The sequence below is a fragment of the Limanda limanda genome, chromosome 22 (genome assembly GCF_963576545.1).
Source record: "Limanda limanda chromosome 22, fLimLim1.1, whole genome shotgun sequence".
Lineage (NCBI taxonomy): Eukaryota > Metazoa > Chordata > Actinopteri > Pleuronectiformes > Pleuronectidae > Limanda > Limanda limanda.
This window is the reverse complement of record NC_083657.1, coordinates 3,007,201-3,033,122: the sequence shown is the minus strand read 5'-3', so window position 1 is coordinate 3,033,122 and position 25,922 is coordinate 3,007,201. Positions and strand designations below refer to the sequence as shown.

Sequence of the window (25,922 nt, the reverse complement as noted above, 5' to 3'; positions counted from 1 at the left end):
CAGACACACACACACACACACACACACACGTTACTCCCACGCCGAGGCCACTTTTCCCCTGACGGAGGCGATTTCTCAAAAACAGGATCTCACACGTCGACACTTGAGGATTATTTTTGATATTCCAGCGAAGTCGACAGGAAACTGGACGAGAGCGAATCAGAGGAGAGTTCATCCTGAGCGTCACGACGGGGAAATGAACTCATGATGTGATGATGACACATCTACAGGTCATCATCGTCTTCATCATTAACCCACTTCACAGATGAAGAGGTTACAATGAAATGGAATAATACAGGAATAGATCAGATAGAATATAATGTAACTCAGATTATGAAGACTTGTTTATCTACATATTCTTACAGTCATAGTATATTATATTACCTATTGTATAGTCAAATACTTATATCTATACCTCTACTATATATCATATATTATATAATACTCTCTTTATTTTCTTTGTATATATAAGTCTATATACACATATTTATACATGTGTATGTTATAATTATAATTATTATTATTATATTATTACTACTATTATAATTATATATACTGTTGCTGCCATTATTACTATATACTGTTATTATATTGGTATAATTACTATCATATATAAATATATATTATGTTATATTATATACTATACTATTTTTATATACTGTCTAACAATAACATTACCATCATATCATCAGTACTATTACCATCATCTTGCCACTGCACCTTATCTACCTATTTATCTTGTGTTTCTGTTTTTTATTCTTTCTACCTCAATATTTTTTATTTTATTGTATTGTATTTTATTGTATTCAAATATACCGGCTGCTATGATGACTTAATTTCCCTTCGGGATGAATAAAGTAATCTCTCTCTCTCTCTCTCTCTCTCTCTCTCTCTCTCTCTCTCTCTCTCTCTCTCTCTCTCTCTCTCTCTCTCTCTCTCTCTCTCTCTCTCTCTCTCTCTCTCTCTCTCTCTCTCTCTCTCTCTCTCTCTCTCTCCAATTCCAAAATAAAAACTTTTAAAGTAAATCACACGTTTCTCCTCTGTTGTTTTGTCAGTTTTATATCGTGCTCGTGTTTTATTACTTATGTATTTGTGAATAAATGAACTCGTCACCTGTCTCACTCTCTTCTTGGAGCTGCCGACCCGGAAGATCCCGACAGTCTGAAGACCTGAGGCGACAAAATCCACATCCACGATTTATTAATGTGCATTTACACAGATTAAATCTAAGAATCATGTCTTTTACTGTGAATCCACACATCTGGATCTACAGTTTGAGTCTCTACAGGCTGATTTCTGACCGTGGTTCTCGATGTGGCTGCAGCACCGCTCCAGCACCCGGGGCACCTGCCTGTAGATGGGGTTCAGGCTCAGCTTGGTCTGGGTCCGGCCCTCGGACGAGCCGCCGGCCTGAGACTTCTTCAGCTCCAGCTCGGCCGGATGGGAGAGCTGCAGCGCCTCCAGCAGCCGGGACTGGGACTCCACCAGGTCGGAGATGGAGTCCACCGACAGACCTCCCTGAAGGAGGAGGAGGAGGAGGAGGAGGAGGAGGAGGAGGAGGAGGAGGAGGAGGAGGAGGAGGAGGAGGAGGAGGAGGAGGAGGAGGAGGAGGAGGAGGAGGAGGAGGAGGAGAGAACTCTGATTAATTAAAGAGTTTCTGGATGTGCGGATTTTCTCATTTTATTAAATAAACTTTGTGATACTTTCTGAATCCAGCCGTCAATTCTTTACTAAATAATATATTTCTGTATACAAGTGATACTCTAAATGCAATAACTAATTTTTCCACTAGATGGCAACAAGTTCATATTCCAACACTGCAGTGCTCTTACTTTTGGGGAAATGGAAAAAAATCTCAATTTAAAAGACTTTATAAACAAAAAGTTTCACCTTAAAGTTCACTTAGTTATTTTTATTTATTGAAAGATCCACAACAAACTTATAAATGGACCTGAGGTGAGTTTAAGATTTAAATATTTACCAGGTTATACATTTCAGATATTAATATTCAAATCTGATACCAGACATTTTTGCTTTCATATATTTCGAATTGCATTAAATAGTTCATATTTCAAACATTACAGTGCTCTAATTTTTAGGGAAATGGAAAAAGTCGAAATTGAAAAAGACTTTATAAACAAAAAGAATTGCATTAAATAAGGAATAAAACCCAGGGTATGAATTTATATTCCTAATAAGCAACGTGTGCCTCCACCTGCAAGAGAGATGAATTTATTAAAGGTCCTGATGATGGACGAGGACAAAGTGTGGACGTGAGACGCTGGAGATTAACGGGACATTTGAAAAACAGACACGATGGAGACGACAGGACGGAGAGAGAGAAGAGAAACAAATGGATGAACTGGCAGCAGAAGATGGAAAGAACGTTTTATGATGGATGTCCGTGTTTTTTTTTCATCCCTCATCCTTCACGCTGCCATCCAATAAATATCAGAGGAGCTGAGAACTAATATTCCACAGGAACATGAATCATCTTGTCTGAGACCTGAAAATCATTTCCAACGCAGAGCGACAGAGGAAATTCCAGCAGCAACCAAGTGGAACTCAGAACTGAGAAGAGATTTATTCAAAATGAAAAGAAATGAGCAGAAAGTCTGTGGTGACTAGGGTTGCAAAATTCCGGGAATATTCCAAGTTGGAAACTTTCCATGGGAATATACAGGAATTAACGGGAATTAACGGGGAATAAACTGGAAATGTTGTGGGTAATTTATACTAACTGTATTACCTTGTCATATACAGACATGAATATAAACATTTTGTTGTGTCATAGGCTGATTTGAGCCCTGAGGAAACTTTGGGCACTTGACTATATGCTTCTGCATCGTTGTGTCATTCTTAACATAGGTCTTTGCACAGTATTTGCAAATGTACACAGCCTTTCCTTCTACATTGGATGGGGTGAAATGTCTCCACACATGAGAGAGTGCACGTGGCATTGTTCTGTAGAATAAGATGAGAAAAAAGTTTGTAAAAAAACACTAATGCAATGCCAGAGATATAAATAGTTAGCCAAACAATTGGAATCGTCTGTAAACATATTTTACAATTGATGGATAAATGAATGGAAATAGTCTAGATGAACAGATGAACAATCCTCAATCAGCATGCTAATATATTTTCCCAGTAATATCATGGAAACTTACCTGACTAGTCCTTCACTCTACAGCAGGCCTCAATAGCCCTGCTGTAGAGTGAAGCATGCTGGGAGTTATCTGTGCATGTGATGGAAGAATGCACAGTGGAGGGTTGAAACTCAACGTTCCATACATCTTTAAAATAGAGTTTTGAATGATGTTTTTATTGCTCAGCGTTTAATCTGCGTATAATTTTTTTTTTCCAACATTCCCAAAATACCCGAGCTTAATATTCCCGTGGAAAGTTTCCGGAAATTTACCGGAAACTTTCTGCCCCTTTGCAACCCTAGTGGTGACGACTTTCTCCTGAGCATGAAAGTCACGGCTCCAAATAGATTTGTTGGCTTTAATCTTTCATTTTTTCGTATTCCTGGCCCCAATAATCTTCCGTCTGCCAACAAAACAAAGATTTGTTCCATCTTTTCTGTCTGAGATCATCTACAAAAGCTCAAAACCCACAACTCAGGGTTTTATTATATTATTCTGTTGCTGTAAGTGGCCAAATATCAATATATATATATATATATAAAAATAAATATCATTAACAGAAAGGTTCATTATTCTCCAGCTTGAATCTGCAGAAACCAAAACGACACCGAGCTGCTGCTGCATCATCCTTCACTCTGTCCAGCCAAGTGTGTGTCTGTCTGTGTGTGTGTGTGTGTGTCTGTGTGTGTGTCTGTGTGTGTTTTCCTCAGTGAGCTGCATCTCACGGCTGCTTCAGGTTCCATTAAGATGCTATGAGGCTGTAATGACACTTATTACAGGCTCAACGTAACCACTGCTTTCACATCAGTGCAGAAAAGGTAAAAATACACACACACACACAGCACCACAACACAAACACACAACTTTGGAAACTGAGGAATTGGTTGTGAAAATGTTTACAGCTGGAGATGAAGCCAGAGATTAACTGGCTGAACTGGAAACCTTCATTACAGAACGCACACACACACACACACACACACACACACACACACACACACACACACACACACACACACAGACACACACACAGTTGGCAAAGAGGAACAACAGTGCTGCCAGTTTTCATTTCACCGATAAGAGAATTTGAATCTCTTACAAAAACCACAAAAAACCAAACAAAGGAAAAAGAAAAACACTGAACGATTAAATCAGGAATTTAAAAAACAAACCAGGGACTGAACCTCGTGAAGTGAAAAGGTCAAAACCTCCTTCTGCATCACTTTCACTTTGTGTGTCTGTGTGTGTCTGTGTGTGTGTGTGGTCTCACCCTCCTCTGCCCCCGGCCGCTGTTATCCAGAAACGTGGGCGACATCGGTTTGTTCTGGTTTTCGAAGATGGGCGCCGGGGCCACGGAGTTGGTGGAGGGCGACCCGGGGACGCCGCCGCCGCCGCCCGTGATGGCCGAGGCGCCGACCAGCGGTTTGCTCCCGTTGAAGAACTGACGCTTCTCGGCCCGGAAGCGCAGCACGCTGGCCTCCAGGTCCAGGCAGTCCCGCCGGCTCTCCTTCAGGGCGTCCTGCTGCCGCTTGTAGGCCCGGTCGTTGGCGATGACCTGGGAGAGCGGGATGCCGAACGCCTTCTGAGCCGATTCTGATGGAAGGAGAGAGAGAGAGAGAAGGGACACGATGTTAGAAAGAGGACATTTAAAACCTCTGACATCATGGAAGGATATTTAATCGCCTCCTTTCAAAACAGAAAGACGTTATTACTACAAAGACCTCATTGACCTTTCACACAGGGATTCCCGGGTCAGGTGGCCGAGCGGTGTAAGAATAGACAGCGTGGCCGGAGCGAGCGGGTAAGCGGGCGATCAACAGGTTAATCCCGTTAGAGCCGCCGCGGCCACAGAGCAGACATCGCACTCAGACTGATACGGGCTTAACCGCGGCGCCAGCGACCCGCGACACGAGCGAGGTCGCCGGCCGCCGCCGCTGCAGGAGTTCGCCCAAAACCCCCGGGAATCCCTTCGCTCGGGTGCGTCACATGACCACAACAAGCGAACGCACTTCCTGATCAGTAAGAGTCCAGAGAGAGGTGAGGTAGCACCACAACAAAGACTTAGATCAGAACGTGACACGGGAACAACTCAGAGAACTGAGGAAATATAAGTAAAATTAATTTTTGTGAAGATCGGTCAATGTGAACACGTTCCAGGGGTCTCGGGGGGGCACCGTTGAGCCATTTTGCGACGCCCATTGAAAATTCCTTCAGAATACGTACATTTTTACCACTTTTTAACTTTCTGCAAATGTTGGTAAGAAGTTGAGCATGGTAAAGCCCTCAAAAAGCCAATTCATTTGCCTGAATATTAATAATCCTTACAATTTCAATAGGGCCTCACCTGACCTTTGATCAGTGCTAGGGCCTGATGGTTTGTGACATTAAATAAAGCGATAGATGCAATATCTTGTTTCTCTATGAAAAGATGAATAAATTACAGCATTCTGAGGTCAGAGCAGAGAAACCTCGGTTCCTTGGTTCCTTGGTAGAAACTCAGATTTGTTCTCAGTGGTTCCTGGGTCAGGTGGAACGAACCCTGCAGGACGATGCAGGGATTGCACCTTTGTCCTTTATGACGGACGTCACTTCCCCTTCATGTTCTGAGCTTTAATATCAGCGATTCTTTATTAAATATATATACTATATTAATTATATATACTGTTGCTGCCATTATTACTATATACTGCTATTATATTGGTATAATTACTATCATATATAAATATATATTATGTTATATTATGTTATATTTTATACTATATATACTGTACTATTTTTATATACTGTCTAACAATAACATTACCATCATATCATCAGTACTATTACCATCATCTTGCCACTGCACCTTATCTACCTATTTATCTTGTGTTTCTGTTTTTTATTCTTTCTACCTCAATATTTTTTATTTTATTCTATTGTATTTTATTGTATTCAAATATACCAGCTGCTATTAAACTTAATTTCCCTTCAGGGATGAATAAAGTAATCTATCTATCTATCTATCTATCTATCTATCTATCTATCTATCTATCTATCTATCTATCTATCTATCTATCTATCTATCTATCTATCTATCTATCTATCTATCTATCTATCTATCTATCTATCTATCTATCTATCTATCTATCTATCTATCTATCTATCTATCTATCTGTCTTAAAGCAGATTGATTTGCTCTGATCTCTGATGGATCCGTTTGTCTTCAACTTGGCTGGAAGATGTTTTGTTCCTGCGGTCCCCAGGAGACACTCGGTCCTGCCAAGGCGCCGGGCTCATGTCACAGGTTAATGTATCTCCAGCTGCACTTGATGGCCTTGTTTGATCAGTAAGCTGGTGATTATTCCTCAGGCCTGACGTCTGTTGGCAGCGGCAGCTCAGCTCCTGCTGGACGCGTTGGAAATGAACGGTTGAGGATTTAATAAACGGCTGCAGCGGCGTGGACGTGTTCACTTCTCAGAGTCAGGACGTCTGTGAGTGCAGAGGTAGAGAAATGTTGGCCGGAGATTTGATCCTCTTTTCATTAGTTTGATAAATTCAACAGAGAGTTAAAGTGGAAACAAGCGTCAGGACGAGCTTCACATGTTCAGGACACAAAGGACAAGTTCTCACTTAACAAATCTTTCAATTACACAAAGTTCATTAGGGGATTTTGATCTGATTCGTTCTTTTCTTTAGCAGCGGTGCAGAAACTCAATGGTTCTAGTTTCTCAGTGGAGTTTTACACTATTTAGTTTCAGGAGATGAATATTTGTCTAAATCGTAGCTTTACATGTTTCCAAATTTATTCTGTTTAATTTTTATGCTTATCTTATGCTCAAAGTTTACTGGCAACTTTCTTCTGTAAAATCATCATGAAACTGCTTAGATTTTTTATTATATATGACTTCCTTTAGTTCAGAAATTAGGAATAGAGCCAGACCACTTTATGCCTTATTGGCCGATTAAGATCAAGCAAATAAGCCTTTCGCAGATTTATGTTATCTCCTTTAATGTCAGTTATTAACAATTAAGCTTATGGTTAATATCAATATCACTTTCAATCCTTAATTTAATGTATTTTTCATGAGGGTTTGATAACGATATCTTATGTTTCAAATCTTTTAAAAAGTCAATATATCGATATTGGAAATGCTTTATTAATTAATGATGGTATTAAAACACAAAGTGACTTTTCCACCAAAACCTTATTGTAGCACAATGAACGTCTTTGTGTTGATTGATAAAAATCTATTTCTGTCGACAGATAAATAAAGATATAAGTTGGTGAGATCTGAAGAAGCCTCTTGGACGAGAAGTGAAACATCTTCAGGAAACACAAGCAGGTCCAGTTGCTCACACACACATGTACAACTTCAGATCATGTCTCTGAAGCTACATGGTTTACACATGCATGTCCTGAGTGACCGGGACAGTAAATACTAAACGTCCGACAGGGAAGCAGCTGCACGTGAGTGAAAAGTTCACGTCTGATTGTTCCCCTGCAGCTCATTGTCTGTTCCTGGAAGACATGGAGGAGATAAATTTAGAAGCTGCTCAGCACTCGCTCGTCTCCGTCTGTCTCCACAGAAGCAGCTGGACGCGGAAATTGCTCCTCCGGGGATCAATGCTTTTAAAAAGCTGGTGTTTGGTTAACACGGCCTGTCCTCTAGGTAAACTCCAGGGAAACATGCGGGAAAACAAAGCAGCGACTTTACAGGAAGCAGAGGAACGGTCGTAAGGCTGCAGGGAAAACTGTGTTGTGTTAGAAAGAGGAGAAGGTGAGGCACGGAGAAGCTGAGGAATCCGTGCGTCTGGAACTCACGTGTCTGACGTCACAGGAGTTTCCCAAACACAAGATTCATGAGTTCAGCTCTAAGTAACAAGGAGTCAGGAGCGTTTCATGATCTATATAAAACAAATTGAGAAACACAGAGGATCTTATTAATGTTGATATCAGCCCTGATATGTTGCTCCGGTTTATTCTCCATCTCCTTTATTCTTTACCTCTCCTCTTAGTGAGAGACACATGCAGGGAATCATCTGCCAATGTTTCCCCAAACCTCTAATAAAGAGATGTTCTCGATTCTCAGGCGATTACCTCCGGCAGGTCAGAAAAGGAGCCAATGCACACAGACACACAAACACATTCCCAGGATGTCTGTAAATCCTGCCTCCAGCCTCTTAGCTGCAGCTAACCCTGCTAATCAAAACTCAGAACATCGGGACCTGGCGCCGCTCCTGCTGGCGCCGCTCCTCCACTACCAGGCCGCGGCTGCGTGACCCCCAGGGGTCGGCAGGTAGCAGATTACATGTGAGGGGATTACACCGTGGGAACTGTAATCTGCGTGAAGCGAGACGGAGACGGTTTGTGGAGGCGGTTTGTTTTGGGCTCGTAGGAAAGATGAGATTTCTGGTTTTTCTTTCATTTGAAAGTACAAATAATATATAGTATAACTAGGGTTGCAAAATTCCGGGAATATTCAAAGTTGGAAACTTTCCATGGGAATTAACGGGAATTAACGGGAATATATGGGAATAAACGGGAATAAACAGGAAATGTTGTGGGTAATTTATACTAACTGTATTTACCTTGTCATATACAGACATAAATATAAACATTTTGTTTTGTCATAGGCTGATTTGAGCCCTGAGGAAACTTTGGGCACTTGACTATATGCTTCTGCATCGTTGTGTCATTCTTAACATAGGTCTTTGCACAGTATTTGCAAATGTACACAGCCTTTCCTTCTACATTGGATGGGGTGAAATGTCTCCACACATGAGAGAGTGCACGTGGCATTGTTCTGTAGAATAAGATGAGAAAAAAGTTTATAAAAAAGCCTTAATGCAATGCCAGAGATATAAATAGTTAGCGAAACAATTAGAATCGTCTGTAAACATATTTTACAATTGATAGATAAATGTATGGAAATAGGCTAGATGAACAGATGAACAATCCTCAATCAGCATGCTAATATATTTTCTCCAGTAATATCATGGAAACTTACCTGACTAGTCCTTCACTCTACAACAGGCCTCAACAGCCCTGCTGTAGAGTGAAGGATGCTGGGAGTTATCTGTGCATGTGATGGAAGAATGCACAGTGGAGGGTTGGAACTCAACCTACAGTGTGTGCTGCATTTCATACAGCTTTAAAATAGAGTTTTGAATGATGTTTTTATTGCTCAGCGTTTAATTTGCGTATATTTTTTTTTGTCAAAATTCCCGTGCTAAACTTCCCATGGACAGTTTCCGGAAATTTACCGGAAACTTTCCGCCTATTTGCAAGCCTAAGTATAACTGAGATTTCAAGAATAAAGTTGTATTCTCCAGCGCGATTACTCGATATCAGTCTCCTAAATGTGACTCCACAAATTTCCATGTAAAATAAACACACAAATGAACAAAGGCACAATCATCCAGCTCATGATTTGTGCCTTTGATTTCCCCAAAACCTTGAATCCAATAAATCAAGAGGCCGTCGCTTGTTTCATCACTAAAATACAGACGATAAAACAAACTTTAATCAACTACCTCAGATGCAAAACAGGCACAGGAACCTTTAATCTGTGTAGGAGTGATAAATAACGTATTTTACCAGGAGCTTGTTTATTCCAGGAACCACATTAAACTCTTCTGAATCAGCGGTTGTTTGTTTTTCGTTCTTTGTTCGGTTTGTGTGTAACGACGCAGGAGAGACGATGGGAACAATGGAAGTGGAGCAGGACTGAGTGAACCCAGCGTGAGTCAGAGTCAGACTCAAACCTCTCGAGCTGCATAAACACAGCGTTTCAAGTGTGTGTGAGACCGTTAGTGGGAAAGAAGAAACCCAGTGGACGTCAGCGATGGTGGTGAAACCGGTCCAGGCGACAGAAGAGACTTTGTCCTGTGACCGATTCTCACTGGGAGGAAACAGGGTCGGGTCATAGAGCAGCTTTATGGAAGAACAACACAGTCACATGGGAACCTAGATGATCAGAAGCAGACAAACCACACGTCTGTGTTTACGTGTGAAACTCACCTCGCTCCTTCTTCTCCTTCGAGAAGGAGTCGAACTTCCGGCGCAGGGATTTTCTCCGTTTGTGGATTTCTGTGGAGAAAAGACAAGATTAGAATGTAAACAAAAGATGGACGACACCTTTCCACCTCCTCCCATCGCCTCAATATGAAGTTAGAACATTTCAAATGAGAGTTCTGCCATCTTGGTTTCTCCCAGAAGATCTGATATTATCCATTTTGCTCCCGTTGTACAAAAATAAGACTAAAATATCCCAGAGATCATTTGTTTCTGTCTACGATGATTCAACTGTTTTCTATTTGGTCTCCTGTCTTATTTATTTAGCTATTAAGTGTGTATATATACACACAAGCACAAGTTCTTCCATGTGTATCGCCCACTAATGCAGGATCACTACACAAATACTCATCTATACAACGGAACCTCGTTCTTTTATTAACATCCCCCTCTTTCTCTAGAATACACACAGACCTCATTACGACCTTTTCTCCTTCAGTTATTATCTTTCTGCTCCTCTCTCTCTCTCGCTCCTAAGAATAGAGTCGAGCCGCCACAATGGACGAGACCTCGGAGTTTGTTTGAACAGCCGTGAGAGACAAAGGGATTTGGAGTGTGTGTGTCTGTGTGTGTGTGTGTGTGTGTGTGTGTGTGTGTGTGTGTGTGATTATTTGTGCACGTGATGAGGAAAGTCCAAAGAAGAAGGGGAATAAACAGTGAAAACCTATGTTTACGGGCAAGAAAGTAAAGGAAAATGTAAAGTTAACATTTGGGATGTTAATGCTTTGATCGGCCACTTGAAGAGAATTCCTGTGTTGACGTAGAAAAACAATATGAATCTAAATAGGACACTGATTTATAAAAGGAGACATGTACGCTGCAATGTAAACATTAAACTGCATTTCTCCGTGTTTGGCATTTCTATAAATAACTGGAGACCTTTTCCAGCTCGGCAACAGTCACGTTTTATAGCAGTAAGTGTTTGTGTGTCAGACATTTGTTATAGCAGCTCAGTGTGAGTCTGTGTTTACAGCCCTCTCTCTTTTCTTTTCTCTTTACGAGCCCTGCATCCTCCTCGGTCCGGGTTTACGTGGAAGGAGCCATTGTTTGGATTCGTGAAGCTGCTGTTTGGAAATCAATGATCCAACAGTTGGGTCTTCTCCTTATTAAGGGCGGATCGGAGTTCCCTGCTCGTCCTGGAAGACGTGTGATACTGATGCAATCACAGGGAAAGTCAGAACCGATTGTGTGTGTCTGTGTGTGTGTGTGTGTGTGTGTCTGTGTGTGTCTGTGTGTGTCTGTGTGTGTGTGTTCCATCGGGATAAAAAGGGGTCAAATTCCCATGACTGCAGGAAATTGAGGTTTATTTCCAAAGCGCTTGGCCCCTCCCTCCACACACACGCCACCTCCAGCCGACGGGTGTTTGTACACATGTATGAACAAAGTGCGATGACGTGACGCACACACACACACACACACACACACACACACACACACACACACACACACACACACACACACACTCACACACATGCAGAGAGGATGAAGGAGAACAGGCCGGTGCAGAGCGTCCAATGAAAACAGACTCAAATAGATTTCTCCTGCATCATTGTTCGTTCTTGGCAGAAGGTTTTGGTGAAATGCATCATGGGTGATGAACTGGTTTCCAGTCACCTGAATCCATCATTCTGCATCTGGCTATTAATATGTATTGAGTTAGAATTGGGATCACTGGGAGAGGGAGCTGGTCCCAGTAGAGAACCAGAGGACCAGGGGCATGAGAACGAACTCTTCACCACAACTAATACGTCTCACAACCACCGACCTGTCAGCAAGGAAACACACAGCAGTCACACACTCATGCACACGTACCGTTTATTAAAATACCAGCGCGTGAGGCCATGCATGTGCAGGACATAAATATGCTAGTAAACCCCCCCCCCCCCACCCCCAAGAGGATTTAATTGCGCAGATTCCTCAAGAGGAAAGTGAACAAGACGGAGGAGGAGGAGGATCTAAAGAAAGATCTGTGGGATGGAGAGAAGCGGGAAGAGAGGAGAGGAGCGAGGAGCGGGCGGCGTGGTGGTGGTGGTGGTGGTGGTGGTGGGGGGGGAAGGGGGTGAGGATGAGGCCGTGACAGACTCTGAGTGGACCGCGGAGATTCGACCTCAGGGGAGACACCGAGGAGGACGATTCCCACACTTAGAAAAACGGATCTGAAGGAACAGACCAGGCACTGATGTGGAAATTATTATTCAACTGTAAAAACTGAAACTCTGCAGCCGTCACGCTCGGTTTGATTGTTTACAGTCGCTGGGACGACCGAGGAGGTTATAACCGAGCGGCGCTGTCTGAAAGAGCAACGTGGTCAGAGCAGGTCAAAGGTTAATCATCCTGAGAGAGAACAACAGCATGGGAGAGGGAGAGAGAGAGAGAGAGAGAGAGAGCGGTAGAGTCTGAGAAAAGAGGTTTACATACCAACTGTCTCACAAGAGAAAGCTGCTGGCACACACACACACACACACACACACACACACACACACACACTCCGACAATCAGCTTCTTGAATCTGCCTCTACACTGTGACCCCTGTGACCTTCACCCCCGATAAACACGAGTGAAACCCTCGGGGTCTCTCCAGTCGTTTGAGGTGTTTGACAGATTCACGGTTTCCTGGTGATTCTCTCTCGCTTCATTGGATCTATTTAGTGCTTCAGAGTTCAGATGGACAAAGACAAGTTAATGTCTTCAAAACCAGACAGATAAACTCAAAAAAAATCCTCTTTAAAATCAATGCAAGGTCAAAGGTCAGTGGGAGTTTAGCCTCAAAGCTCCGTTCTCACAAACAAACAAGTCAACATCGATCCTGTGATTCTGGTTTTTTGCCGTCGGAACAGATCTGTGAGCCGGAACCGATTTGGAGAAAGAGATTCACAAACACAGATTGAGTCAGTGACTGTAAATCGAATGTCACGTCTCAGATAATAAAGTTCTGCTGAAATGTAAGATGGAAGTTTCTCCTAAGACTAAAACAAGGTCACTAAAGATTATAAATAACAGCTTGAGCCAGAGTTTAGAAGAAATACTGGATGTGTAGTAAACCTGAAGGAATCCTGATTGTTTATGAATCCAATCTCCGAAAATAGGACACTTCTAGTGCATGAATTATTCCCCTTACTCCGTGATACATGTCGGATTGAATTATTCAGATTAACGTGTTATCATCATGTTCCTCATGTTATCTTTGGAACGTCCTCGTCCTTCATCACTGTTCTTTCCTTTAATGGTACTGAGTTGTAGTTGTTTTAACTCCATGAGATTAAAATGTGTCCTTATCAAAGTAAAAACAGATGAGATCATGTGAAGGAGAATTTATATCATTTCATCCAAACCAGAGAAGCATCAACACTGATTCTGGAGTTTAAAGAAGCTTCACATCACTGAAAATCTGTTTTAATAAAAAAAACTAAATCAAATATCTGCTTTTAATCCTCACAAATTAAAGAAAGTGTCCTCATCAGCCTCCCAGATAACAGAAGGCTCAACACTGACCTGAGCTCTAGAGATAGTTCAGGTATTTTCCAGATAAATAAACAAATCTTTGCTCTTTTCTAATCAGAATCGACACCTCAGTTCGTTCACTCCAGTACAGAAGTCGTCTCTGAGCACAAGCTTCTCACCGGAGTCTTCCTCACTTCACTCTGAGACGGATGTTTATCCTTCAACTGGCGCCGAGTCGACCTCGTCATCGTGAGCAGGACGAACTATTTACATTCACTTTGATGACATTACACCCACGTTATCATGAGGTCGCGACCCCTGTGTTTTAACCTCTTATAAACATGGACGTAGACTCCGGGTCCAGGAAGTGACGCCATGTTGAAAATGACTAACTTTTCCTCAGGAGCTTATGTCTCAATCTCAAGTTTCAAGCCTTCATTTAGTAAATGATGGTCCATTAAAGGGACTCTTACCTTTGTTGCATTTGAGAATTACAGCACATTCAAATCATCCCGCCTTCCTCCAATGCCCCACCCCCTCGTTCCCATCCGCGGTGTTTTTTTGAAGAAACTTTATTTACAAGCAGACTTACAACCTACTGCCTCCGCGCACGCACGTGAGTTTTTGTTTACCAAAGCAATGGATTCGGATTCAGAAGCACTGGTAAGTTATATACATTTACATTCACATATATATGATATATATATATATATATACGCCTTGATGACGCGGGCTCGAATGCGCCACAAGAAGCAGACGGAAAACCTGCATGTCCATGCAGCAAACAGACAGGTCTGTCGGCCAATAAGGTCCTTCGGTCCGAAGAATTTTATTGGTTGAAGTTTTCACTAAATATTATGAGAGTGAAATAATTGTTTTTACTCCTGGTGGGTCTGTCTTGCATTTTAGAGTGTCATTACCTTATTAATACCAATTTTACCTTATCCACAAAAAGTGTAAAAATGCAACAAAGGTAAGAGTCCCTTTAAGAGTCAAATAGACCATAAATATGATTTGGAAACAATTCAAAATCCCCATCATGCCCTTTATGTTTATTCTCTTACCTCTAGGGATGCTGATCTTGAAGTCCAGGTCTCGCTCCTCCAGGTGGTACAAGGCCACTTCCTGTAGCCGGGCTCGCTCCAGCTCCGACAGGCTCTGGATGGTCACCGGCTGCAGCCGCACGCTCTGACCCAACATGGTCGCCCACGTGTGGTCGCCCTGCGGGGGGGCGAGAGCGACGGGTTAGCGAGGCAGGGACAGGGAAAGACTTTTAAAAAAGGTAGATGGAGGATTTCCAAAGACAAATGACGACCAAGCAACCGTACAACACAGGTTCTGTGAGTCGTTAATCACAATCAATCAACCATCAAGTTCTTAAAGGAACAAAAGCTTCAAACGGCGAAAACAGAACATTTCTATTGCATCAGTGACGGAAAATCTATCGTTCCCCAACATCAGCAGTCACATCACAATCCCAGGGAAAGACTCGAATAAAGGAAGTGAAAGAAAAACATGCTCCATTGTGGACAAGACTCTGGGGTCTAATGAAAACCATTGAAATCAGGGTCAAGCAACCAGAACAGAAAACAGTAGAAACTCTCTGGTGGACGGTTTGATTTCCTGAAGCGTGAAACACATTGAGTGACCAACATTCAGTTTTCTCCTTTTCTGTGGAAACCTCTGAACAGTAAATAATCTCGTACAGACTGAACTCCTTCTAACAATGTTTCAGGATATTCGTTTTAAGGCTTTTTCTTCTCCTGCAGCTTTACGACAGATACGATTTTGAACAGATATTCTGATCATTCTTTTAAAACACTGCTAAACATCTGCATTAGTGTGGATGGAGCTTTATTCTGAAGGCTTTCACCACCAGCTCCTCACTGAACTGCAGGTGGACCGGGACCATCACGAGCAGCTGTGGCCATGACGGAGAGAATAATGAAGAACTGGGAGGTGAAGCAGGATATTAAAGGTTTGAACAGAGACGGTGGAAACAAAAGAACAGAAAAAATCACAAGTGAATGTGAGAGAGTGTGGGAGTCGAGTGGCAGCGAGAGTGTGGGACCGCTGGTTAACGAGATCCAGACAAACACAAACCAGATCTGAGGTCAGAGATTCACAACATGTTCAACAAAACAGACAAAACAAATGGGTTTTTATGGTTTTTGTGATAAAAACCATAAAGACTAAAAGTGAACCCAGAGAAACTTTTAATTGAATCTGAGGAGTTTTGCTCAAAAGCATCTAAATCAAAACAGAGAAGGAATTCAACGTGGGCGGCTCGATGTTAATTAGAAGGTTGTTGAACACAGAGTTCTAAACGTAAAAGAACCAAAGAAAATGAAAATCTAACTCTGCAACACGACAAAGATCTCAATGAGGAGCCAGAACCAACTAATCGATACCAGAGTGGAATATACTGGAGTTGAAGGGAAACAGGCTTTTTACAGACTCATGTTCATGCACAAAGGATTTAAAATTAATTTGCATTTGACTGTATATTCAAAATATGGTGAAACTCCATAGAGATCCGATCTAAGAAACAGATGGGGATGATATCCGTCTTATTTGTTTGTGTTATTAAATAACAGTCACATCTGTTTTCACACATTCCTACTCGTCCTAAATAGAAGACAGAGCCTTCTGTGTGAAATTAGCCGAGTTCCCACGTGTGAGTGAGGATCAGGGTGATGACATCATTCGTTGCCGTTCAGCCACAGAGTCTCTTTTGATGAACGGCGCCGGGAGCGACCGCTCGAACTCGTCTTACGTAACGAGGATTAAGATGCGACTGATTGAGGAATGAAGCTGAAACGCTGAAACGTGTGGAACGAGTTTCATCATCGCTGAAAAGCTTTTAATTGTTGGATTCTGTCTTTACTCACAAAGCTGGAGTCACACACATGTGAGTTTTAAAACCCTGACGGAAACATTTCCCGACTATAAGAGTTCTTATTCTAATCTTTGACTAATCTATATGACCTCGATACACACGGGAAACTGCTGAGGACGGGAACTCAGGCAGAAGGAACTTTAGATTTAAATGAACCAACGCAGCAGGAAAAGTTTCATAACCCGAATTTCTGAGGGTCTTAAATATGTTGAAATATTACGAACTAGAACTTAAATGAGTTAAAGTAGGTCTTAATTATGTTTGTATCGATTTAACGCTACTCCTCAAAAAGTCTCGTTTCCAGGGTTATTCTCTACTTCACTTTATCTTCATTGAAGTTCAGTCTCATCCTCCTCTTCTTCAATTATGTGATCGTATACATCTGTGTGACTGTCTTATGTCTGTAATTGCGGGGGGGGGGGGGGTCTCAGCCCACAGCTCAGCCTGATTGGGGAAAATTGCCTCGGCCCTAAATGCTAAACGTAACCAGACAAGCAGACTGTGGTGAAAGTGGGTGAACCACAGAGGTCGTCTGTTAAAAAGTGACAAAGTGGTTCAGCTGTAAACGAAGCTGTGGGAACGATGGTTTCTGCTGTGAAAGGTCGTCGGTTAGTCGTGACCTTTAGGGAAAGTGTCACGACTCACGCTCGGGCTTTTTTTAGAGACGGTGAACTTGTGCGTTGGTTCAGAGGTCGACATCGTCACGCGTGTAAAAAGAAAAATGCACAGATTTGGTTTGGTGTCTAAGGGAAGAATCGACCTTCAGAATAAACCGCCTGGTTGTCACTGGTATATATTTAAGGCAGGAAGTGAGTTTGCTTTTATTTTGAAGTCTGTGCAGCATTCAAAAGATTCTAAAAACTAAATTAGGCTTCTGTTATCGTTTTGATATATTCGTCTTCTTTCTTAGGTAACAGAATATTTGAGGTGATGTTCTATCAGAGCCCAGATTCTGTCGAGCGTCACTGAGACCTCGTTCGTTCCTTGTGGTGAAAATTCAAACATGAATCACTCGAGCAGGACACAGTTTATTAGTTCATGGAGTTTTCCAACGTCACAGCTGCATGACGATTAGTTATGAGTAGTTATTCTAACTCACAACAGGGTTTTTCCATTTCCAGAGTCGGGTTACGTCTGTGGCTGAACATAACTTAACCTTAACTAACGGGTTTATTTAAGCAAGTTATTCAAACCTCTGTGTGTTTCTGGGAGATAATCAATTTGTTTTGTCCTTCAGCGTATTGAATGTCCTGAGATTCAAACTTCCTCATAACCGTGATATTACCTTTAATACAGAGGAGATGATTATAAAAGGAGGAGACCACTCAGAGGTCATAACCCCGCAAAAGCTGATCTGATCCCAACTTGCCATGTTTAAAGAAAAGTGGAAAATTAATCCTAGATCTGATCCAAAATGTAACAGATTATCCTTCAGGTCATTCTGCAAAGAAAGGTCAATGAAAAGTCTAGACGCTACATTGTTGTTTGGCTCTTTTGTTTGTTTGCGGTGCAGAATCATATTTCAACAGACGGTAATTTAATACAAAAACATTCCAATAAACCAGAACACAGACCAGGAAACTCTCACGTGGGATTTTGAGGTGATATTTGTTGAATATTCAGGAGAAAATAAAAACCCAAATTCCAAGGGATCAACTGCGTGTTTGAGATTCTTTACACTGATGTGGTTCTTCGAAGTTCGGGGGTCGACTTTCAGAGATCTGACGAGAAGATTAGACAATTTAAGTCCTGCTCCCGGCCGCCTGCTTTCTGTCCAACTGCAGGACCCGAAGAAGAGAGAGGATTCAAACCACATGACGGAGAAACCACACAGGAAGACGGAGGAATGAAGGAAAACTACACTTCACCCAAACATCTCTGCACAGAAACACATGCTCCAGAAAAGAGAGTTAACTGATGAGTCACTATTTCAGTTTTGCCAGATGTTAACGTGAAGTTCTTTAACATGAAGACAATGTTGATATTACAAACTGTTGTTCTTTCACATTTCTGGATGTTCTAGCTCACAGATCAAGGTGAACACAATTTTCTAGATTGTGTTATGGCGACAAGCTCACGTTCAAAATCCAGAGAGAAGCGATTTGTCCAACACAAATCTGCACCTGTTAAACTCACTGTGTCCAAACTCTGCATTAAAAACAAGTTACGAGGCGAAACGTGTAAGAAATTGTGTGTTTGTGATTAGAGGCATATTTTCAGATCGAGCTATTGTTTGTGTGTTTGTGTGTTTTTGTTTTCCCCTCGGCTGCTAAAGTGTGATCGCTAACAGATGTTGTATTTAAAATCTCCATCTCTCCTCCATCCCCTGTTCTCAGTCTCTATTCTGCTCATCATTAAACCCGGACAACATGTTCCCACTTCTGGGCAATGATTGTGCAAATGAGCCATAATTGGAAATGCAACTCATTGTCTTTCATGAGGCAATTTGTTTTTCCCTGAATAAATGGAAAAGGTTTAATTGTCGTCATTACAATTAACATAACTGTGGTTTTTCACCATCGCTTTCGGGAACTGGATCCTCGGGGCAGAACATCTCGATTGCCTCCTGCCTCCTCCATGTTAGCTGATGGGTGAAGTTCTCATCACTATCACGTGTTTGTTTCTGATAAGTTTGTACGACCCAATCATGGACAAGTTAATTAAACACATTGCATCCTTGTATTTATGTTAAAAAACGTATCACAACAAACTCCTTAAACCATCTGTTTCCGATCTTGTGTAAGAAATGAACCGGTTGTGTTTCCCAGTTCATTCCAGTTAACACTTTACATACGATCCCACTTGTGCGTCTCCTGTTCTGGCCTCAGGGTTCTGCTGCTTCATGGGTGATGGACAATAGATTTATTATATAGGCTCCATCTTTCAAATCTATAATAAACTGACCTGTTTCCCCAGAACTAAAGGGAAACTGCAGAGCTGCCTGGTCAAATGTACATGTGCTGTGCAGAGGACACATGAATTGAGCCTGTTCAGATATAATACACATGTGATAAACATTATCTCAACAAGACAAGCACGCATCTTTGAAAAAAACATTGTCCCTGACAACATAATTATATTTTATCTTTCCTCCCCTTTCATATTTCACGTGATGGTCACATGAATAATGTTCTGTTCTCCTGAAAGATTGTTTCTATAATGAGATAACAGTGTTTTGTCATTATTCATTAAATCGTTCTCACAAAACACATCACAACTGAGCCTCAAATGCATTAGTATGCAAAGGTGCGTTCCTATATTCACGCCAATACTGAGCAGAAATAACACACAATCTCACACACACACACACACACACACACACACACAGACAGGCAGCACTAATAGGCCCCTTGGCAGCGCTAAACACTTCAGGCTGAGCCACAGAAACAAGTCTCACGTCCACACAGCAGAGGTATTGTGTCAGTTCTGACTAAACTGGCAACGTGCACACACACACACACACACACACACAGACACACACTTTCGGGCATCACACACTCTGCTGTTTGGACTTCAACGTTAGGTCAGATGAATGCTAATAGGAGCGGATTAGTGGGATGATGCCAAATGCTTATTTATGTGCAAGTGTGGTGTTTATGTGCGAGTGTGTGTGTGTGTGTGTGTGTGTGTGTGTGTTTGCTTGTGCATGCATCTCAGTGTTGTGCTATGTAATGAGAAGGTTCATGTTTAAATATATAAAGTTTTGCTCAGAATCAGACTATATATATTCTACATTTAAATTTTCCACATTCTTATATCTTCTACATTGAGTTAACCACATTGTAAAGGAAGGAGTTATTGAAAAAATGAGAAACAACTGGAAAGATTCTAAGAGAAGAACTGATCCTTTAATTCTTACCCCTGAAGGAGATTCAGCTTTTTACCTCAGTTAATTTATAATAATAAAAAAGGACTTACTGATAAATCTCATTGTAAGACATCACTGACAGTCTGCAACATTTAAAGCTCATCAGTTAGGTCAGGTTTAGTCACACACAGACACACACACACACACACACACAGACACACACAGACACACACACACACAGACAGACACACACACACAGGTCGTCACTTACTCTCAGTTAAAGTTCCTGCAGATTCCTCGGCTCCGTGTATCCAGACTTTGCTCAAAGACACAAATCAACACTGAGCTGAAAGAGCAGAGTCGCAGGAGAAGTAGTGAGTGAGCGAGTTAGAGAGGTAGAGAGAGACAGGGAGTAAAAGAGAGGGGGGGGGAGGTTGGGTCAGGCTGGTAGGCGAGTTAGATTAAGAGAGGAGGAGGAGGAAGAGGAGGAGGAGGAGGAGGAGCAGCAGTGTTTAGGCTCCACATTAGGACCTGGCAACATAAACAAAAGAAAGATGGGAGGAGAGAAAGGAGGGAAGAGGATGAGATAGGATGAAAGATGAGGAAGTGAAGGAAAGAATGAGAGGGAATTAATGGGGGGGGGGGTGTGGAAGCAAAGAGACGGAAGACAAAGGAGGTGTAACAAGATATGAAAAAGGAAAGAGGGGAGTGGAAGTAGAGAAACAGGTAGGAAGGAGAGAAGGAGAATTTAGGGAGTAAGGAGTAAGAAAATGATTTAATACGGGACTGGAGAAGGAGAGGAGGCAAAAAGTAGATGAGGAAAAGGAGGTAAGGATTTGACAAAGGAGAGAAGAGGTAGGGAGGAGAAAAAGTAGAAGAAAAAGAAAGAGCAGAAGAAAGGATGAGAAGGAGGTGGTTTGGGGGAGAGAGGGAGGGAGCAGAGGTAAGGAGGGAGGGAGGGAGCAGGAGGAGGATTAAAACAGGACCAAAATAAAAGCTCTATAAAAAGGACAGACGAGCAGGTGAAGAGAAGAGAGGAGGAGGAGGAGGAAGAAGAGGAGAAAGAAAGGAGGAGGAAAGAAAAAGGAGAGAAGTGAATTTCCTAGTAGATCTGCTGCTCCTCATCCTGATTCTCACACCAACAACTGGAGTAAAGCTTCATGTGAGAACGACACTTTCTCTTTCTCATATTCACAAGTCGGTGGGAAAAAGAGCACACAGGATTTTGTGAGACTACAAAATAAAAGCATCTTTCAGACCCACTGCCACAGAGTGCGTGTGTGTGTGTGTGTGTGTGCACGTGTCACAACAAGCCTGGAAAGTGTCCGTCAGCAGTGCAGCTGTGCGACCCAAAACAACAGAAATGGAACGACACCGCGACCTGGTGACCTCTCGGCTCAGCTCAGGCCCCCCCCCCTACAGACCACAGATTTCATCGTTGTCTAATAAACTAATCAACTAACTTTAAAACAACACACAGCACGAGAGGAAGTCTCACAAAACAAACACAACGTCGAGCTCACACACGGAGACTCAACAAAAAACAAATGAGAATCAGAGAAGCTTCAGATCAGACGAATTCAAACCCAGACAACGAGTTCCTTCTCGTTTCTAAACCTCACTTCAGCTGCCAAATAAATCACTCAGACCTCCCAGATCAGTTTCATATTTATAGTCTAAACAGCTTCTGGATCTTTTAGGGATTTGGACTTAGACTTCTTTTATTTCGTCGTATTTCTTTGTCACTGGTATCGATTTCTAACACAATTAACTCAAGGACCCGGAATCATTTACTGTCACAGAGTCGTGAGTCAGACTGGAGGAGCCGGGATTGAACCATCAACCTTTCACCAACTGGTTTCTCTAAACAATAAAATGCTTTTAAGCCTCCGGTGAGTGAAGTTACTCCAGGGAACGACTCGGTCATGTCCTGGATATTTCTGTCTCATGGGGACATTAACGACCTGAGGACACAAACAAGAACCAGAAGCAGGAACCTTTGAAAGAAATATTGAGATAGAACGAGATAATTAATATCACCAACGTGCTTTTGGCGAAAGATCAAACATTTCTTGAAGCTGTGTTATTTTTTTACACTTTCCTGAGCATTTAAACTTTGCTTTTACTTCTTTTATAGATTTTCTGATTGGATCCAAAGACTTTGAACACACCGTGATGTTTGTGGACATGCTTTTATATTTGTGGTCAATAAATCAATTAATTTGGTTCCTTCCAGTCCATAGAAATAACAAAATAAAATCTGTTATCTGTCTTTGAAGAAAATGTCTTAAACTGATCAGTATAATAATACCAGGAGCATCAAGCTGCTGCATAGAAATCTGCTTATTACAGTAGAAACCCATCTTGACCTCTGACCCCTGCCCCGTCCTTTTCCATTGAGCTCATGGATATCACACCTCGGTCAGAGTCTCTGTGTTTTGTGTGTCAGCTCATTCTCCGCCTCCTCTTCCGGCTTCTACCCGACCGCCTTTGATCCTGTCCACTTCCTGCTAGGGCGCCATGCGTGCACGGGTCAAAGGTCACGCGTCGAGTCGCACATCTCGTCCTCAAACTCATGTGCTGACTCCGACTGTCCTTAAAAAACAGGATGGATGATGAAGAGGCGACGAGGCCGGAAATCCCTGACAGGGCAGCATGTGGAACTTCACTGACTGCACTGCCCCCTAGTGTCCAAACACGAGTACAACCAGACCACAGGATCCAAACATTCAAACTAAAAACAGGAAAAGATGCACAGAAAATCATCCCTGTGGTCCTAAATCCAATTAGTGTCAAACTAATCAAGATGTGAACGTTCCAGGAATGAAAAGAAAGAAAAGCCCATAAGACAGGAGGTGGATTTCCTCCTCGACTCGTTAACCTCGTCAGCAGAAAGAAGTAGAACATGTTTTCACAACCACAACACGACTCAGAATTAGTTTCTGGTCTTTTCCCAGCTTCTTTAGAAGAGTCTGAAAAGGAAATTAAAGCTTAAGTTGTGCACGTGTTCTCCAAGAAGAGATCAGAACTTCACAGCAAACGTATTCGGGATATTTTGGATTGATTATTGTACACGTCATCCATCTTTATTTAGAATCACCTGAGACCCTTATCGACATGTGCTGTCAAGTCCTGCAACCCGTTCACATTATCAACCACTGTTGAAATGAATGTTGATTACAGCAGCTTGTGCCGCCACATTAAAGATGTTTAATAGACCTGGAGTTTAAAGTACAAACTGTAAAACTGGATTCCAGGTGAAAGTGTTAAAGTAAAACATTGTTTGAATGTGATGCAACTTTGATTTCCCAGACGTCTGAGAGGACACAGTCCACAGCTTCGGTTCCTGAGACTGTGGACAAGCTGCTCATTAGAGGAACAGGAGCAGAGGACTTCATGTGCACTGAGGTGTGACGCTACAGACACACACAGACACACACACAGACACACACAGACACACACACACACCAGGTACAGGGATATTTATAGCAGCGAAACCCTAAGTGTCCCTGTTCTCACGCTGAGACGTGACCGAGCATCCGAACAAGCGAACCCACTGAGGAGGAACGAGCTGAGGAACGAGCTGAGGAACGTTCTCGCTCTTGCTTCCACGCCTCTGTTCCATTCTTCTGACCACGTCCCCCCCCCCCCCGGCCGGTTGATCATTATCACTTTATGGCTTTCAGCAGCTCGGCCCAAGAACACAAGTGATTTCCTGTAATGCACCCGATGGCAGATAACACCTTCTTTCTGCAGACGGGTTATTTGGAAGGTCGCCGAGTTCGGGTTAGATAAGGAAGCATTGACTCATTATTACAGTCAGATTGGCTGAGTCCAGGTCATGTGACGGCGTTCAGGCGGCGTTTCACAGATCAACAGATTCCCTGAAGGACACGATGTCTGATATGTGATTTACACCTGGAGTTAACAGAGCATTTTGGGTTCATTAGATTACAATCATCACCACCAACATCTGTTAACTGGCTAATAGAAACATCTGCTAGTGGGCAACTGGGAGATTCCAGTTTTTAAACAGCACTGCATTAGTAATTTCAAGCTTTATCATGAATATCACAAGCATCAGTTAGTAAACAACAGGGAAATCTGTGGGAAAAAGGAAAATTATTACTCTATACGGGTCTTTAACTTCAGGAATTTGTAATGAACTGGACACAGACTTGGACTTGGCGCCATGTTTCTGTTTGAGTTTCCTCCTTTGCCTTGTTGAGTCTCTACAATCAGCACGTTACACTTCCCTCTCCGTCCTCCCTCCATCGTCTGGTGTCTCCCTCTTTCTGTGTTTGTTCTTCAGAGCTTTTGAAAAAGAGGAAAAGAGGAAACGCCAACATCTAGAGAGGAAACAACATTCCAGCGTGGACATCGATAACGAGTGTTTCTCATTCCGTCTCCAAACAGGACGTCCACGTCCACACCCCTCGTCAACGCTCTCTGACAACTTCCTGAAACCATCCTCCTCTCTTAATTTGTGTTCCGATAACGAGTGAATGGCTTCCTGCTGAGAGAGGAAACCAGTCGACAGTTTAGTCTATGATGACGTCAACTCTCCATTAGCTCTATTTAGTGTTGAGGTTCAACGAGTTTGATGCAACGACCGGAGTTAAAGTTACGAAAGAGTGAAGCCAAATCTTAATCGCCCCCTGGTGGTTGGTGGCAGTAGAGCTCATTAACCCTGCCTCCTCCATGTTAGCAGATATGGACACACTGATGTTCCAGAGATCACTTTCTCTCATTAGTTTCGTTTTAATTAGTTAATTGGTGCTATAGAAACCAAAGACCTGCTCAGAATGTCTGTGCAACACTTTAAAGAAACTCGTCAGGAGAAAGAATTTACAGACAGATTTAAGACGAACAGAATAAAGAGGAAAATTCAAGTTGATAAACATTGAAAAACGTGGATCATATTTTCTGCCTGTTGCAAAAAAACCCTCTGGAGACGTGATCTCACTTGGACGGAGACTCTGGCTCAGGCAGAGTAAATATCCAGTAGTCACAGGCTGTTCTCCCAGAAAGGAAACGGCACAATGTGAATAATGTGTTTTTCTTTTCTGATGTTTTGATTCAACACTTCTGCTTTCGATCAAAGAGCCTTTATGTGACTCCAAAAAACGTACTGCCACAAAAATGTCCCTGTAAATACTTTTACAGTTTAACGTACAGCGGACAGATTGTTCCCGTGAGCGTCTTGTTCAGAGTGTTCTACAGATTCCTGTTTGATGAGATGCTCAGATAAAGCATCTGTTTTTGTTTCTGACTCTCAAACCACAACATTTGAGATGACGTCAGTTTCCAAACACTAATAATACGCGTTTGTTTGTCAGGAGTAAAATCCAAAAGGAGCTTGGCACCGACTTCGAGTCTTAAAGTTTCAGATGTGAGATCGAAGCGACTCTGACACGTTGGTCCTGCTCGAGCACTTTGCTGAATTCCACCAAATTAAACCCAAATGAGACGGTCGGAGAATCTAGATTCGACTGTGACCAGGACACAGAGACAACGATTCACAGACAGAAGGTCAGAATGCTGATGACATTTAATCTTTTTTAGATAAACATCAAA

At 42.2% G+C, this 25,922-nt stretch overlaps 1 protein-coding gene across 1 annotated transcript in view; it reads right to left on the bottom strand.

The window, feature by feature from the left end:
• The window catches only part of arhgap36 (Rho GTPase activating protein 36), a 29,932-nt gene extending 9,270 nt beyond the window's left edge, over window positions 1-20,662 (bottom strand). The window contains exons 1-6 of the mRNA XM_061066617.1: window positions 20,617-20,662; window positions 14,703-14,859; window positions 10,144-10,212; window positions 4,414-4,736; window positions 1,302-1,518; window positions 1,114-1,169 (exon numbers count right to left, since the gene is read on the bottom strand). Of these exons, the coding sequence (XP_060922600.1) occupies window positions 1,114-1,169; window positions 1,302-1,518; window positions 4,414-4,736; window positions 10,144-10,212; window positions 14,703-14,838 (801 nt within the window). The 5' untranslated portion in view covers window positions 14,839-14,859; window positions 20,617-20,662. The remainder of the gene's footprint in view (window positions 1-1,113; window positions 1,170-1,301; window positions 1,519-4,413; window positions 4,737-10,143; window positions 10,213-14,702; window positions 14,860-20,616) is intronic.
• Between the last annotated feature and the right edge of the window lie 5,260 nt (window positions 20,663-25,922).